Consider the following 16949-nt stretch of genomic DNA (forward strand, 5'->3'; position numbering starts at 1 on the left):
TTTTTCCTCGTGTGGCTGGATGTACCGAGTGGTGCGATCAGCTGATACGATCAGCTGATACGATCAGCGGTATTTTATATAATAAAATAATCTCTTTTATATTAGGATGCTAGGATTTCCAATCGTGCTTGGGTAAGAAACAGTTATGTTTCCTTACATTTCACCGAGTTAGTGGTTGTTATTAGTTAGCTAACATAGTCCAAGTCTGTGAGCAACAAATAACCAACCTGGTGATGTCACGCTCTAAACTGTACTAAAACATTAAACTTTAAGCACTGATTTCTTAAATCCAGCTGCACAGACAGAGTTACGCTCAGTGCTGTAAATTAGCCTTTATACATGCAGTATTTCATGCCCACTTTGACATCACATTAGTTTTTATCAAACAGTGTAAATATGATGCGTGTTGTCACGGTACATAGTGTCATGCTACAGTGGAGTATGTAAAGCTTGCCTTTAAAGGCAAATCTAACTGAAGCTACCAGTCAGGTCACACAGGGCCTCAAATGGTTAACACTGAATGTTTCCTGGTTTTTACTGAGCAGTCAGTGGTGTGTTTGTTTCAGGGCTGTGGGTACGTTTGCCCGGGCCCTGGACTGCAGCAGCTCCATCCGCCAGCCCAGCCTCCACATGAGTGCAGCTGCAGCATCCAGAGACATCACACTGGTGAGACATGAACACTAACCAAAGCCTTTAAAGGTTGCTATCATACTCCACCTGCACTAACACAGGAAATAATGAGCAATGACGGGGCAGTGCTATGGGTGAATTTTTAGTTCATAGCAGGGCTGTGCGATATGACCAAAATCTCATATATAAGACATCTGTCGTCCTGACAACGATATAAATCACAAAAATGTAACATTTTCTGTAAATTCTGTGAATCTCAGGCAGCTCAACTTGCGTGAAGTGTTTCCACCTGGGCGTCACGTAGCTGGAGTCGAGTGTTTTAACCGATGCATGAAACGAGACATTTTAGACATAAGTTGTAACGGACACCATCTTTCAAAGTTTGAGTCTAAGGTTTGTTTTTTAGCACCTGACGTCTCTTGTTTTGCTTCTGCTCAATAAACTCTTTCATGTGATTCAGTTTATTTTGAAAAGTCTCAACAGGACCTTGAGCTTGATTGTGAAGTGTTACGTGGAAAAACTGACAAGCGGACAGCGGATATCGCTTTTAAAAATCCATTTTCTTGATTTGAGACGTTTAAATATGACACTCTGTGTACGTGTTGTTTCCACGATTATCTGTTGAGACTCGTGTAACGAGCTTTTTAGTCTGCATCGGGTCATACTTTGGGTGATAATGGTTTTATGACGCCCAGCCCTACTTTGTGTGTCACAAAGGGGATTTGTGCACAATAGGGCTGCCACGATTTGTCGACTAGTCACGATTACGTCGACTATCAAAATCGTCGACGACTGATTTAATAGTCGACGCGTCGTTTGAAGCTTTGTAAGATCACAAAAGACGCAGGAATAAGTGGCAGGATTTAAGAGTGTAATAACGGACTGAAACAGAAGATGGCAGCATTGCATGTACAAGGATGTCAGCTACCGTTAAACCCTGAAGAAGAAGAAGAAGAAGCAGCTGTGTCCCAGAATTCATAGCGCGGCCCAGCTCAGTTTCCAACAATGGCGGCAGTTAGTTAGTTTTAATGTTACTCTTATTATTCTTTCTGGGTCACAAAATAAACGTTTAACATGTTTTCAGGCGAGAATGTAGCTGTGTAAACCTCAAATATCTGCTCAGTTTATCAGGACACCACATATTTTCAAAAGCGCTCCGACGTTTTCGGAGACATCTGTTACCCACTAGCTCGTTAGCGAGCCGGGGGCTAGGCTCACTAGCGCCGTGAGAACACCGGACTCCCCGCAAATCGTTTTCAAACCCACTGCCGTCTTTCGCTACTCAGGTTAAATATATATGAGTCACTTAGATAACTTAAAATGTTATTGTTTGACTTTTTTTTTTTAGTATTTTATTTGTTCCTGAGTAAATCAGTTTGTCTGAGATTAAAGTTATAGTTTTTACACAGCTGAATAAACGTCAAGCAGACAACTGATTATCAGAAGTGTGAGATGCTCCAGAATATACTCCAGTGTCCTGTTATATTTTAGATAGCAAGGAGTTTATTAAACTTCACCGAAACAATCTGCAAATTTCATTAAAATTGAATAAACTATCATCTTGTCTTTATTTTTAGTTAGCACAGACCTTAAACACTTAAAGCTGTAAACTAATGATAGTTATATAAGAGCAGATGCTGCTGGTGCAATAAGCTGTAGTTTTACGTCCAATGGATGATGATCTGATTAGTCGACTAATCGCAAAAATAATCGGTGACTAGTCGACTATCAAAATAATCGTTTGTGGCAGCCCTAGTGCACAACAGCTGACTTGCAGGGTTCTGTATTGTTTGTGTGCGATGGAAAACTTTGGTCAGTCGTCTTACTCCCTGTCTCTGCCTTTAGTTCCATGCTATGGACACACTGCAGAAGAACAACTATGACCTGGCCAAAGCCATGTCCACCTTGGTTCCTCAGGGAGGTCCGGTGCTCTGCCGCGATGAGATGGAGGAGTGGAGCGCCTCTGAGGCCATGCTGTTTGAGGAGGCGCTGGAGAAATACGGCAAAGACTTCAATGACATCCGCCAGGACTTTGTAAGCTCTCCTCAGTGTTTTTCTCTCACATTATTCACGTGGGCATTTGAACAGTAGTGATACAGATATTCAGTGCTGAAGAGGAAGTTTAAGCTGCACTCTGAGTCCTGGGATCAGCAGATGTTTCCCTTCTCTCCCTCAGCTGCCCTGGAAATCCCTAGCTAGTGTGGTCCAGTTCTACTACATGTGGAAGACTACTGACCGTTACATCCAGCAGGTTTGTCGACAGCATGTTGTGTTTAACGGCATCAGCAAACACTTTCAGACGTTTTGTTTTCAACAAAAATTTCCCGCTCTCTCCACGTCTTCTCTCAGAAACGACTGAAAGCAGCAGAAGCAGACAGCAAGCTGAAGCAGGTGTACATCCCTACCTAGTGAGTATTGATGACAGCTATCAAGTTTACTAGTTTACAAGTTTACCATTACTATTGGGGACCACCTAATGTGCTTTGGGTTGTTATCGCAACGCAGCCAGAGGTCACATGACACCATTTGTATACAACACCAGCGTCACAACAAAGGAGGACGTCGAGGTGATTGTTGTCAGACTCTGTGACCGCAGCGTTCTGTTTTTGTGTCGCCGGGTTTCAACCATGGCGTTGATTTATTTTTGTGAAAAAGATGCTCTCAGGAGTCATTGATGCCACTCAGCAGCCAATGGCATGCAGTCTGTTGGCGTTACACCTTCAGACCGCCTTGGATCGCTTTGAACCCCGGCTGAGTCTGCAAGCTTCACAAGGGGAGGACTGGGACTGTTGTCAGAGTATCAAGAGCTACCACAGACATGCTCAGCAAAGTGGCTGCAGCTAGGCGTGGGAATAGAGAGCTCATGTAGAGAACAGTGGTCCGTCAGTCTGCTGGCCACGGATCACGCTAATCGGTCCATTTATGCTACAATCAGTTGGGCAGATGTTTAAGGAGCCCCAGCAAAGTGTTGATTGAATAAAGGAATGAAAACACTGTTCAAACAGTAAAGACTTTATCATTGTCCTTTCTGGTAGATGTTGGGAAATATGATGCTGGATTTGTGATTGTCATTAGCTATTTAAGCCACAGTCATTAAAGTCTTACCATAGATTTAATTAGATTAAAATGTCACTTTTGGATTAATGAATAAAGATATTATAGTAGCACAGCTTAAAATAAATACAAGTTACAAATGTAACAAAAGCCAAACAACTAAAAACTGTGTTTAACGCAGAAGCATTCTAACAAATAAGCCATGAGGTATTATGATGTGAGGCAGTAAACCAGCACCTTTCTGTATGTAGGAGAACTGAACCACATGATGGAACATGCTTCACTAATTGTTGAATAACTCTGTCCTCCTTCACCAGTACCAAACCCAACCCCAACCAGATCATGGTGCCCAGCAGCAAGCCTGGGATGAACGGAGCGGCAGGCTTTCAGAAGGGACTCAGCTGTGAGAGCTGCCACAGTAAGTGTGCACACAGGCTGGGTTTAGATAAAGTCTGAACCACACTCGTTTGCAGTGGGAGTGTTGACTGTCCACACGGACACATTAAAATAGATGTAAATACAGTCTTTCTTTCTTATGCCACCAACTTGTTCTGATTACCGGCGATCACAGAAGACCCATGTATTACTGGCAGGTGTTCATCGAGGCACCTGGACCTGACAGATACAGGTGCTAACTCACTAAATCGTTTGTCTCCAACCCAGCGGCTCAGTCTCCTCAGTGGTACGCCTGGGGTCCCCCAAATATGCAGTGCAGACTGTGCGCCTCCTGTTGGATTTACTGGAAGAAGTACGGAGGTCTGAAGACTCCCACACAGCTTGAGGGTGCTGCTAGAGCTGGCTCTGTAAGTCTCCCCATCGGCTCTTTCTTTAGAAATGTGTTTGAATTAGGGCTGCCACGATTAGTCGACTAGTCACGATTACGTCGACTATCAAAATCGTCGATGACTGATTTAATAGTCGACGCGTCATTTGAAGCTTTGTAAGATCCCAAAAGCAGGAATAAGTAGCAGGATTTAAGAGTGTAATAACGGACTGAAACAGAAGATGGCAGCACAGCATGTACAAGGATGCCAGCTGCCGTTAAACCCCGAAGAAGAAGAAACTGTGTCCCAGAATTCATAGCGCGGCCCAGCGCAGTTGTCAACAATGGCGGCAGCTAGTTAGTTTTAATATTACTCTTATTATTCTTTCTGGGTCACAAAATAAATGTTTAACATGTTTTCAGGCGAGAATGTAGCTGTGTAAACCTCAAATATCTGCTCAGTTTATCAAGACACCACATATTTCAAAAGCGCTCCGACGTTTTCGGAGGCGTCTGTTACCCACTAGCTCGATAGCTAGCCGGGGGCCATGAGAGCACCGGACTCCCGGCAGATCGTTTTCAAACCCACCGCCCTACTCAGGTTAAACATATACAAGTCACTTAGATAACTTAAAAATGTTATTGTTTGGCTTTTTTCAGTATTTTATTTGTTCCTGAGTAAATCGGCTGAGTTTATTAAACTCCACCGAAACAATCTGCACATTTAATTAGAATTCAATTAACTATCATCTTGTCTTTATTTTTAGTTAGCACAGACCTTAAACACTTAAAGCTGTAAGCTAATGATAGTTATATAAGAGCAGATGCTGCTGGTGCAATAAGCTGTACTTTTACGTCCAATGGATGATGATCTGATTAGTCGACTAATCGCAAAAATAATCGGTGACTAGTCGACTATCAAAATAATCGTTTGTGGCAGCCCTAGTTTGAATGAAAAGCAGTAAAGAAATCCGCATGAGCTAATCAGCAGACTTGGAATGTTTCGGGCTGTCTTGCACCTCCTTAAGACTAAATCTGTTCTTTCTGTCCGTCCAGGAGTCAGGCCCTCGTGGTCACATGACACGCCAGGAGGTACAGGGAATGTCACCGTTCACCCGCAACGAGGGTCGAGCCAAGCTGCTGGCCAAGAACCGCCAGACATTCATCCTGCAGACCACCAAGCTCACCCGCATTGCTCGGCGGGTGTGCGAAGACATTCTGCAGCCTCGACGTGCTGCTCGACGCCCCTACGCCTCCATCAACGCCAACGCTGTCAAGGCTGAGTGTATGTGCACACTCACCCCCTCTTTCTTCTAAGCTCATTTGAACCTACTAACAAAGCAGCAAGTTTGACAGCTTTGTCCTTCAGTGATGTTTTCAAACCTCCTTAAATGAGTTCAACAGAGTTTATTTTTTTATTTCCTCAGGTATGATCAGGCTGCCCAAAGCCACAAAAACTCCAGTGAAGAGCAAGCTGGTGCCTCGACAGTCACTGGCCACCATAGTGAAGGATTTGGGTAAGAACGCAGAATGTGACCAGCGCACTGAATATGAAGCTGTTCCAAGTTAATGCTTCCTTTAGATTATACCACATGTAATTATTAAAGTCCTCTACTGCCTGTGATGCCACATGTAGGTTAGTGTGCCTTCAGCCAATCAGCTGAGTTCAGTTTGTGTGATTTGGACTACTTTAATTTTTATAGCACAAAAGGACGAGAGCACAGTAGTAAAGTAGAAACTAGGGCTGGGCCATATTATACCGTTCACGGTAATACCGGTATAATGTTAGGCAACGATAGGAAAATGAAATATCGCGATAGAATGGGAGTAAAACGCGCATGCGCAGTGCCTTTGTTTTCATACGCACATGGCCGATTGTTGAGTGAAACAGATGAACCAGAATTGGTTTGTAAAAATGGTGCAACTTCCGTGATGTGGAACTGGTTTGGTGTTTGTCCGTCAGATACACAACAAAGCACATTTTTTTTTGCAGAACATGCAAGCGGCCGTCGTTATTGTCGTACTTGTCGGACTAAGATGCTCTTAAATCTGGGAGTAATCTGGGTCCTAAACTCCGTATTGTTCAGGTCAAACAACACTGCAGCATCACTGAGCGTTAAAAACTGTCTAAATTCTTTCATCTTTAATAAAACGATCAGCATTGCTGCTTTACCAGGTGTAACTATGAAGTTTAACTTCCAGGCATCCATGAAAACAAAATTTATTACATTTAACGGAGTTAGAAGTTAGCAGGAAGCTAGCGGAAGTTAGCTCGCTAGTTTCGCTAGTTACCTAAGCATGATATAGCATGTTCTGACTGAGAGATTTCTGAAAAAAATCAAACGTACAGCTCTGCTATCACTTCCAACATAAATGAAGACAGGAAACTAAACAGCAGTGACGTTTGTAGGGTTACTGAAGTTGGGCTAGCTGGTATATAATGATGTGCTACGTGATCGCTAGCGACACAGCTATGTTAGCATAACATAAACAGTGAAGCTGGAGGACGAACACTAACACTTTTCCACTTATAAAAGTTAACGTTAAGGTTCTTCATGGTTAGAGACAAATGCAATCGCATGGCAGGATACTGTAAACGGACCAAACTTCAGTCAGGAGAACAACTGAGATAATCCATCCACAATACGAGGTTAGTCATTAATATACTGCAACAACATGGGAATAGAGCAGCTGCCAGAGAATTCAACATTAATGAATCAATGGTACAGAAGTGGAGGAAGCAAGAAGAATGAGTTTAATAAAGTTTGATTTATCTGACTGCTTTGTTTCGCTTAATGTGCCTTATAATCCCGTGCACCTTATGGTCCGAAAAATGCGTACTGCACACTGCAGTTTAATGTTACAAAGCACCTCTTTTTAACTTCAGTGGATATTATACATGGTTATGCTCAGGATGTGTCAGCACATTTCTACTGGAAATGCCTTTTGGTTAAACTTTCAGCAAGGAATTTGCATTTGCACTGTTACATTTTTATAAAGCTTTAATGTACATAAAAACCAGCTTCTTGTTTAAGTGAAAATAAATGGAAGGTTGTCTTTTTGCGCAAGTAATGTTGTGGAGTTTTATTTTGTCTCGCATCAATTATATCGTCGGTTATATCGTTATCGCAAATTTTCAAATATATATCGTGATAAATATTTTTGGCCATATCGCCCTGCTCTAGTAGAAACAGCTCTATTATGCTGCTAACACCTTCAGCTCTTTGCAAGCACCTGCACCGACACCATGCTAACACTAGGCTAGCCAACAACCCAGAGTAACGCTAAAGCTGAGTGAATGCAGACCCCAGATCAGCAGTCAGACCCTGAACTTCAGCAGGTACCAAACTGATGAGCCGTCTGGCTGCAGCAGTAGAATCACCGTGACGATCGCTTTAAAGTGTCTTCATTTGTGCGTTGTCGGTGTTGTCCATACCTTACTGCTAAGACAAGCATCACGTGTGTCTTCTTAAGGATATGGATTTGTGTTGCTGTGTGGGACTGTAGCCTGAGGTTTATATTGTTAAATGGTGATTATGAGACTATGTGTTTCAGGATATTTATTGACGGAGTAAGTCACTAAATCTTATCAGCCTTTTTTCTCTGGTCAAGCCTTGAGTGTCTTAGAAACACTGTTTGTTGGCCTTGTTTTTGAAAGATGCTAAAGAGATAAACTTGCCCTGCTGCTTTTGTCTTCTCTGAATTGTCTTCGCAGCCATCTCTGCTCCTCTGAAACTGAAGGCAACCAGAGGACCCCCGACACCCATCAACAGGAACCAGGCCAACCAGCCTCGAGTGGGCCAGAGCCTGCTGGGGAAGAGAAGCTTTGAAAGCGTCAGTGTTCTTCTCACATAGCTTATATTTAAGAAAATATGCTCCTTTTGTAACTGCTACAACACACTCATCTGCTGCCTGTTTTCATTCTTTTCCTCAGAGTGTGCATGTAATTTCACTCCTCACAGAACTAATGGCTGCTAATTTCTTGCATGTTATGTTGGGGCCTGCTGGGCAGCTTGTAGTATAGTAGTGCATCATTAAATCCAAAAAGTGGTGGAAAGCCAGCATGTTTTACTCTCGTGTTTCCTTTTTGCACTGCAGTCTGATCAATTGTTGTTTTCTTCATTGGTTCACAGGCTGCAGGAGTGCCATACCCAGCCAATGGGAGGCCATATACTTCAGGTATGAGAACCACCTCTCAGTCTGTCATCAAGCGGCAGAAAGTGAGCCAGGGAGAAGCTCCCAACCCTGTGGTGTTTGTTGCCACAAAGGACACCAGGTACATGGCAGCACAGCACTTCCTGATTTACCACAGTAGATCATCAATGCCCCAACTTAACTAAAGCCAGCAGTCTTTAGCACACAGACATGCACAGTCAGCAGGATCACACACAGACGGGTGTCATCAGAGTGACTTGGGTACACACACACCTTGCTACACACAGTGTTAGCAACCTTTTTGCTAATTGAAGCATTATTGTGTCAGAGTGGATGTGTGTTCTTATCACTGGTCTCTGTGAACCAGGGCTCTGAGGAAACATCTCACCCAGTCTGAGATGCGCCGGGCAGCAAGGAAACCTCACCTCCTGGTCCGGATCAAACTGCCGCCGCCGCCACGCTCCCTAGCCATGCCCCTCGTCCCCTCCAACACCAGCGAGCCCATCGTCCTGGAGGACTGAAAATGAGGGCTGAGGGTGGTCTTTTAACAGGACATGGGGGTGGGGTGGGCAGTGGGAGGGGCTGTGTTTAAGCCATCACTTATAGGCAGCACAGTACAGCATACAGTAGTCTTTTTATTTTTTTTTTCCTCCCCCATTTTCAGTGTCATGTTCCTTTTAGTCCTCTTTTACTTCCCATAAGTTAATGTGTTTCTCTCTCTGTCTCTCTCACACACACACACACACACACACACACACACACACACACACACACCTATTCAGTAAGCACACATTAAACCCTCAGGGCTCCAGTATACATGCTGAATTGGTCGCCAATGGTAACCCTGCCTCGGCTCCGTACCATTTATACCAGAACTTAGAGTGCAGTGTTGTCCTGAGTGGTAGGCGTCGCCACTATCGGAGGAGAACTCAAAACCAGAAGCAGATCCTTTTTTAAAGTTTCCAGTCTGTTCTGTGCACTCGGAGGCTCTGAGCTGCTGTGCTCTGGTCATTAAAATAGTGTTAAAATCCAACACACAGCAGCAATGGCACAAATGCTGAGAGGCACGACTGGCTGAAGTGACAGCAGAGCAGCATCTCGTACCAGCAGATGTCACATCAGTTTGTTGTAGAGCAGCAGCCAGCGTGATGGAGCCCTCACACTCACACTTGCCCTGCTTTTAAATGTGTCATTTAAATTCATATATTTTTCTTCCTGAAGCAATGGTGATAAAGCAGACATTGTTTGACTTTCCCGTCTCTTATCTTTGTGTAAATATATGCATCACTGAAGGGGCGACACCCTTACAGGACTGTAGGACAGCTTGAGCAGGCCCAGAGTTTGCCTCGGTTTCAGGATTCCTCTCGAGCCTCCTTTCCTCCATCCTAGCAGAGCAGAATCATCGGGTGGGCTGTGGTGATGGAGAGAAATGTGGTGTTAGTCTGCTGCGTGTTGTAACTCTTTCCATGGCTGCAGTCTGTCATTCAGGCCTGGAAACGTTCAACACACTTGACTTTACGTTCAGTTCTCTCATTTTAGGAACAAACCTCAGAGATGCAGGTGTGCACACCTGTCCACCCACTGGAACGGTGTGTAAATGTCACAGGGTCTGACCTAGACTTTACAAACCTGTTTCCTTCTTCTGGAGCTCCATCCATTATTGAACCCTCTGTATCAAAATAAGAGTTTGAGCTGATTGAAAGCACTAACTGAAAACACTGAAGACTTTGTCTGCAGTTGTTTTTGGTTTAGTTTCTTCCCCTCACTCAGTGCGTCTGTACAGAGGAAATGGTAAATCACTACTCTGGGCAGCAGCCAATCAGGTTTCTTTGAAATAGGTTTTTATTCCAACAGCCACTCTGTGCTTTGCTTACTGTAAATTGTTAGTACATACAGTAGGAGAGGTGCAGCCGACAACAGAGGCTGCTTACTCACAACTCAGTTATCATGAATTTGGCTTTGAGATCATGTGTGGGATTTCTGCAGAAGTCCAAAACGAAGCCATAATGTGCAGGAGAACAGGCAGCGAGACAGTCTGAAGGAACAGGACAGTGTTCCTGATGTTAGTGGTCAGTTCATAAATGTGGGTCGAATCAAGCAGAAAATGTATGCAAAAACACGGGGCTCTAGGAGTGGAGTCAAATGGGAAACACACCTTGACCTTTGACCCTTTTGTCTTCATGCAGCCTTCATCCTGTTCTGTACATGTGCTGATGTTTTGGTTCTGACGGGATGTGAGGACTGTGCGGAGGACTCTTCTGCTGTTTGTGGTTTTTCTTTTCCTCCCTCTCTTTGTACCTTTATCGGAGGGAGAGTGCTGAAACCGAGCTGTTGGATCCTTACGATTCCTCTGCGTCCGCGGCAGTGATGACTTTTTTAAGCAGATTTGGTCCCGATGTGAGCTTTGTAATATTTCCTCTCAAAAAAGAAATTGAATTGTCAAGTTTGTAGCAAATGCTAATGTGTGTAAAGAAAACTGCAGAAGTGGAATATTGAAAACTTTTAGTTTTGGTTTGTTTGTTTTTAATTTTGTACATCTGAGGTGTGTAACTCTGTTAATGAGGAGACTGCGCTAACAGGCTACTGTACGTGTGAAGCATCTCTTCTTCATCGGGTGGGTGGACTGCTTCTTTTAACCAGGACTGACCTTCAAAAGGGACAGGGTGTGGATTTTTTTAATGATGGAGAGACAAACATGCCACAAGTGAAACTTTTTCTCAAGTGTTTTTTATTCCGATGTCTCTGTATCCTTTAATGTATCTTGATAAGAAAAAAAATAAAGATTTTTTTTTTCTTCGTGGTCAGACATCTTTCACATCTGCTGCCTCACATCAAACAGCTGGAGCTTTTCACACTGTCGGCCTGATTATGGTTTCATCCTCTTGGTACACAGCAAAGGCCTCCTCTTGGAAATGTTTCAAGCATTTCTCCATTTTTATACATCGACATGTAAAGAGCATCGAGTCCTGTCCCACACGCCACATTGGGAGCTTACAGACACAGCGGCCGACCACATTCTGACCTACACTGTTGTCACGTTTCTTTTTATCCAGTTTAGTCTGACAGGACCCTGCTGTGTGTTCTTGCTTCTGCTTCTCTGTGACGTCCTGGAGGTCATGACTGACTGCAAACTGGTCCAAGCAAAAATGTGACAAACATACGAAAAATAGGAAATCAGGGCAAACACATTTTCACACCACTGTAAATAAAAACCTCAAAGGTGCCATTTGAATATAAAGTGTCAGTTTTAGCAATGACTTCAGTCATTTCTTCATCAGGACCATAGATTTCTGATCATTGCACATTTTTGTAATTTCCCTTCTGTATATCACCACAGACGGGTTTAAATGAAACAGCTTGTGACTGAAGTGCAGACTTTCAGCTTTAATCGCTGATGGGGTTCTGAGCTCGCTCAGTAGGTTTTCTCGAAACCTTGTGAATGTGATCAGTTGAGAACGAGGGTTTCCACAGTGACCCCTTGATCGGCAGCACTGGCTCAAAAGTAATTCGCTCACTGACAAGCAGCTTCATGGCCAGGTGAGGCATGTTCCTTTGCTCTTTAATAATAAATGCAACAGATTAAAGAGATGTTAATGCGATAGCCAGCGCCAACCTCTCCGAGAAAGGCCGACAGCTTTGGTAGTTAGTCTTTTTGCTCTTACAGAGAACGAAGCCACGGGCCAGCTTAGCAACATCCCAAACACCCTGAAAGAAAACTGAAGTGGTGATCACAGAATTTTTTTCTTTGGTTAAGGAAAAAGCAGATTGCCTGGAACCTGATGGTAGAAACGACGCGACTCAGGTGTTCTCACTGCCTCGGGGGCTGGGAAGGTTGCAGTCTCTTCTGTTCTGCTATGATTTCCGCACCATTGTTACAAACAAGCCTGAAGTTGATATAAGAAAGCGCGAAAGCTGAACTTCAGTGGGACCTTTAAACAGGCCAATGCAGAGTAGAAGACAGAGTTCTGTACATGTGAGCTGAAGCAAAGATTCAGCACTGATAGCAGAGATGGGTTATTTCTGCTAAACAATGCAATACTGCAAAACACATTCATTTAACCTATAAATAATTATAATACATTTTTTGAGGGTGCTTTTCAAGAACCCAAGGTCACCTTACAAAGAACAAAATTAATAAAATGAGCAATAGTCATAAAATAAGTTAAAATTGCAGAACAGAACTTGACAACAGATAAAATCAGCTTTCTTATGGCTGGAGGAAGAGTTCCAGAGCCCAGGAGCAGAGGCACTGAAGGCTCTGTTCCCCACAGGGAGAAGACGTCAGGAACAGTAAGATGAATAGCAGATGAGGATCTGAGAGGGCGGGAAACTGGTGATATGAAGCAGTATGTCATGATTTATGAGATGAATCATCATCAATTTGCATATTATGGACATTTTAATGACCACTAAATCACTCTGATCATTTACTTTCCACACGTTCCAGCTTTTCCCAAAAAACTGGTGGCTTTTGGGAGAGCACTTGGGGCCAAATTAAGAAAAAGAATTGTGTCAATTTTGAGATTAAAGTCGAAATTTCGACATTAAACTACAAATAGTATATCTGAATGGACGTGTGGAAATATTTTTGATGCCTGCACCCCAGAACGCCACAGTAAAGACGATGTTGCTTGCAACAACTTGCTAGAAGCAGCCTGCTGCAGACACTGAAGGATCTGAGCCTTCATCGAGAGTAAAGCTGGCTCAGGCCCTTTTTGTTGGCAGACCACTCCAGCTTGTGATCCAGATGAACTCCCAGATACTTCTGGACGTGACTATTTCGACATCAATCCCACCAATGCAGACAGGGATCTGTTTCTGCCAAAGTCCACCACCAGCTCCTTTGTTTTGGCCACAGTCAGCTGCAGGTGGTTCACCTCACACCACCTCAGTGATCAATCAGTCCTCTGTACTCCTTTTCTCTTCCCATCTCCATACTTCCAGTAATGGGCGTGTCATCAGAGGATTCCTGGAGGAGACAGGTTTCTGTGACGTACTAGAAGCCTGCACAACTTTGACTGTTTTCAAGTATTGGATTTCAGCATCACAGGGAAATAATGAGAGCCTTGGTTGGAGGGCACGGAGCAGGAAAACCTGCAGCAGACACCAGAACCATCACATAAACCAGAGTTTTAGATTTTCTGCAGTGTTTTCACTCAGATCAGCTCAGCCGCATGAAATATTTCACTAGTTTCACCAGAAACATGAGAGAATTTGTCAGTGCCCAAGGAAATGTCCAAAGGTGCTTAGACTCTGAGTGGAAAGACTTTGTACACTGACCTTCAGATGGCTTTAATGTTCAGACCTGTAGCAGAGATCAGGCTCTGGTCTTTAGGAGCAGGGCTGTGTTCCAATAACCTGTAGAAAGGTTCCTAACTGAGAGACGTGACCCAGAAGGACTTGTGTGGCGTCTATAATAAGAGTGTTCCAATACTCCAAATATTAAGGAAAGGCGCTTTAATGCTTCCTTTATTGCTCCTTTAGCAAAGATACAGAGGACCATCATTAATCCACAGTAATGGACCATAGCTGAAAACAGCAACATAACAAAGTGGAGCAGAAAGCTTAACTGTAACTGCATTTTCATTTCCTGCAATAACCTGCTGATGTAATTAAAGTTTTTAGCATCAAATGCACAGCTGAAGTCTGAACATCACACTGGTGGAATAAAAACTACTTCCTGTTTCGTTGTTGCTGCATGAACGCAAAATGTTGTATGATGTAACTCAGGGGTGTCACCCCTACTTAATCCACGGTTACCAACCGGCCCACAGCAAAGCGCTCCCTGCAGACGTCATTGTGACGTAGAGCCGAGCGCACCTGAGCAGCGTTTGTGCTGAGAGGCGGGACGCTGAGCGGAGGTTTAAATGACAGCCGCGCAGCGCGTGCTCCGGTGCTCGTGACCCAGGGACAGCAGGCGCGTGGAGGCTCGTGGCCTTGTTGACGGTGCAGGTTTCATTGGTTTCTGTTCGTCAGACGCAGTTTCTCACCCCCCCCAGCCTTACACGCAGCTCTGCATTTGCAGCCATGTTTAAGGTAACCGCAGCACCTTTTAGCGCCTCCACATGTAGCTGCTCCTTGTCCTACACACATGCTTCAATTACCCACTTCAAGAAGTGGGTAATTGAAGCATGTGTGTAGTTATCAGGATCGGGGGTCTACGGTTATTCCTGAAGGCCTGTGAACCAGCAGAGCTTTTATATCAGAGTGCGCTTTTTATCCCATGGTGAGAATAGTTGGTTCTGTGAAACTAGTTTGATTTTTCAAACAAGTGGTTGCAGTGCGTGCTGGTCCATGACCCTGGTTGCTTTTCTTGTACTGGGGTCCTGCTGGTAGGACTAACTTAGCCACAGATCTGAGTTTGTTTTTTTAATATATAAAAGTAACAACAATTGTGCCTCCTTAGCTGAATCCTGCTGATAGACTTAAACTGTAAGTTACATGAATTCAGACAATTCCACACTGCCACAAAGTTACTGTGAGCTTATTTAGCTCAGTGTGCTTTTGCAGCAATCGCGGTAACCAGCCTGGCTGAGGACGGTGAGGATCAGTCTATGCAGGTCAGACTTTAGGAAGTACCCCTCGTCTCTTTAACACATGGGGTCCAGCGTGTGCAGCCAGTTTTAAAGCATGACTCTGCTTAGATTGCAAAACAAATGTGAGTTACGCTCAGTTGGCTGTCCTAAAGAAAAGTTCTCTGGTTTGTATCTGCTACGTTTGAGTTTACTGTCCATCTGGTTGTAATTATGTGAGTGGAAGTGTGTTTTTCTTTTTTAAAGTGGAATAGCAAAGTTGAAGAGCTGACTGGCTCCCTATCAAAGCTAGTTATTCAGTTCCTCTGGTCTGTGTCCTGCGGTCACTTTTGAAAGACTTCATGTATGCTGACCATGTCCTGATGAGATTTGTCATTTGTACTTAAACTGCTGTCATTTCAGTGGAGAACCCGGTACATTGTGTATAGTCTATATTTATATCCATACAATCTGTTTTTAGACATTAAATGCCATCATTTTAAGCAGACGTTGAAATTGCTTTCCAATATCAAGCACCTTGAGGTGACTCTTGTGATTTGGTGCTATACATTGAAAAATATCAGAAAGACCAGGCAGAACGCGATACATGTTTAAAACGCTGACTTCTTTCTTTACAGACCAGTAGCAAAGACTTGTTTCTGCCTTCACCTGAGCTACTGGACAGCATGCAGTCTGTGGAGGAATCTGACGGTGACTGTGGTGGAAGCGCCGTATCGTTGGCCGAAGCCCTGCTCCCTGTGACGGAGTCCTCACCACCTCCAATCCCCTGGGTCTGCTCAACCCGCTACAAGACGGAGCTCTGCACCACTTACTCAGATGACGGTTTCTGCAAGTATGCCGAGCGCTGCCAGTTTGCCCACGGCCTCCACGAACTCCACGTTCCCTCACACCATCCAAAGTACAAGACCGAGTTGTGTCGCAGCTACCACACAGATGGCTACTGCTACTATGGCAACCGTTGCCTGTTTGTCCACAGTCCCACAGAGCAACGCCCCACCCTCCGTCGTCGCAGGAACGTCCCGTGCCGCACCTTCCGTGCCTTTGGGATTTGTCCCTTTGGAACCCGCTGTAACTTCCTGCATGTGGAGGGTAAAGATGAAGACGGCCGTCACGATTTGGCCAGTGTTGGTGAAAAGACCGCATTTGTGCAAAAGCCCAAGGGGTGGAAACCTCGGGGAGCTCTGTGCCACACCTTCAGCACCTTTGGCTTCTGCCTGTACGGAACCCGCTGTCACTTCCAGCACGGCCTCCCTAACAGGATAAAAACCTCCAGTCAACACAATGGGTTGCTGTCCACATGCGCGTCACGTTTGCCTTCTGCATCAGACTCTTCAGCCTCGTCATCTCCTCCACCCACCACCCCAGAAGCACCAGCGCACAATGCTTTCACCTTCTCCAGTCAGCACTTAAATGATCTGCTCCTGCCACTGGCCCTCCACCTGCAGAAGCTGGAGAGCACGAAGGCCCAGGATATCTGGGCCAACAGGAGGCTCTAAACTGCTGCTGAACACTTTCTTTTTTCTTTTTTTAATATGTAATTCCCCCCACTTTACCCCAAGGTTTTTTTTTGTATACATGTTCCAGTTGACTTGAGCTTGTTTCAGAAGGCCCAAGCAGGCCTTGGCAAACATGACTATTCAGTCATGGATCAGTCTGGAGTAGCTCTGGAAAGAGAATCTTACAGGTGCAGCTATATGTGTAATATTTTTAATTGTACATGGCTATATGTCTGCCCAAAGCACTGTAAATAAACCATGTTGCTTTTTTTACTAACTGCTGTGTTTGTGTGTTTGGCTGGGCTGGATTAAAGTTGT

At 44.3% G+C, this 16949-nt stretch overlaps 2 protein-coding genes across 2 annotated transcripts in view; both read left to right on the forward strand.

Annotated features, from left to right (window-relative positions):
- mta2 (metastasis associated 1 family, member 2) overlaps window positions 1-11406 on the forward strand; it is a 32372-nt gene extending 20966 nt beyond the window's left edge. The window contains exons 8-18 of the mRNA XM_014412962.4: window positions 567-666; window positions 2476-2664; window positions 2807-2881; window positions 2980-3038; window positions 4002-4102; window positions 4348-4487; window positions 5504-5732; window positions 5875-5964; window positions 8163-8281; window positions 8581-8723; window positions 8970-11406. Coding sequence (XP_014268448.1) covers window positions 567-666; window positions 2476-2664; window positions 2807-2881; window positions 2980-3038; window positions 4002-4102; window positions 4348-4487; window positions 5504-5732; window positions 5875-5964; window positions 8163-8281; window positions 8581-8723; window positions 8970-9123 — 1399 coding nt within the window. The 3' untranslated portion in view covers window positions 9124-11406. The remainder of the gene's footprint in view (window positions 1-566; window positions 667-2475; window positions 2665-2806; window positions 2882-2979; window positions 3039-4001; window positions 4103-4347; window positions 4488-5503; window positions 5733-5874; window positions 5965-8162; window positions 8282-8580; window positions 8724-8969) is intronic.
- Window positions 11407-14393: 2987 nt separating this feature from the next.
- cth1 (cysteine three histidine 1) lies at window positions 14394-16908 on the forward strand. Its single transcript, XM_004574310.3, has 2 exons — window positions 14394-14638; window positions 15753-16908. Exons 1-2 carry the CDS (start codon window positions 14630-14632, stop codon window positions 16629-16631), a joined length of 888 nt encoding a protein of 295 aa, XP_004574367.2. The 5' UTR covers window positions 14394-14629; the 3' UTR covers window positions 16632-16908.
- The last annotated feature ends 41 nt before the right edge of the window (window positions 16909-16949 follow it).

The sequence above is a fragment of the Maylandia zebra genome, linkage group LG3, assembly GCF_041146795.1.
Source record: "Maylandia zebra isolate NMK-2024a linkage group LG3, Mzebra_GT3a, whole genome shotgun sequence".
NCBI classification, from domain to species: domain Eukaryota; kingdom Metazoa; phylum Chordata; class Actinopteri; order Cichliformes; family Cichlidae; genus Maylandia; species Maylandia zebra.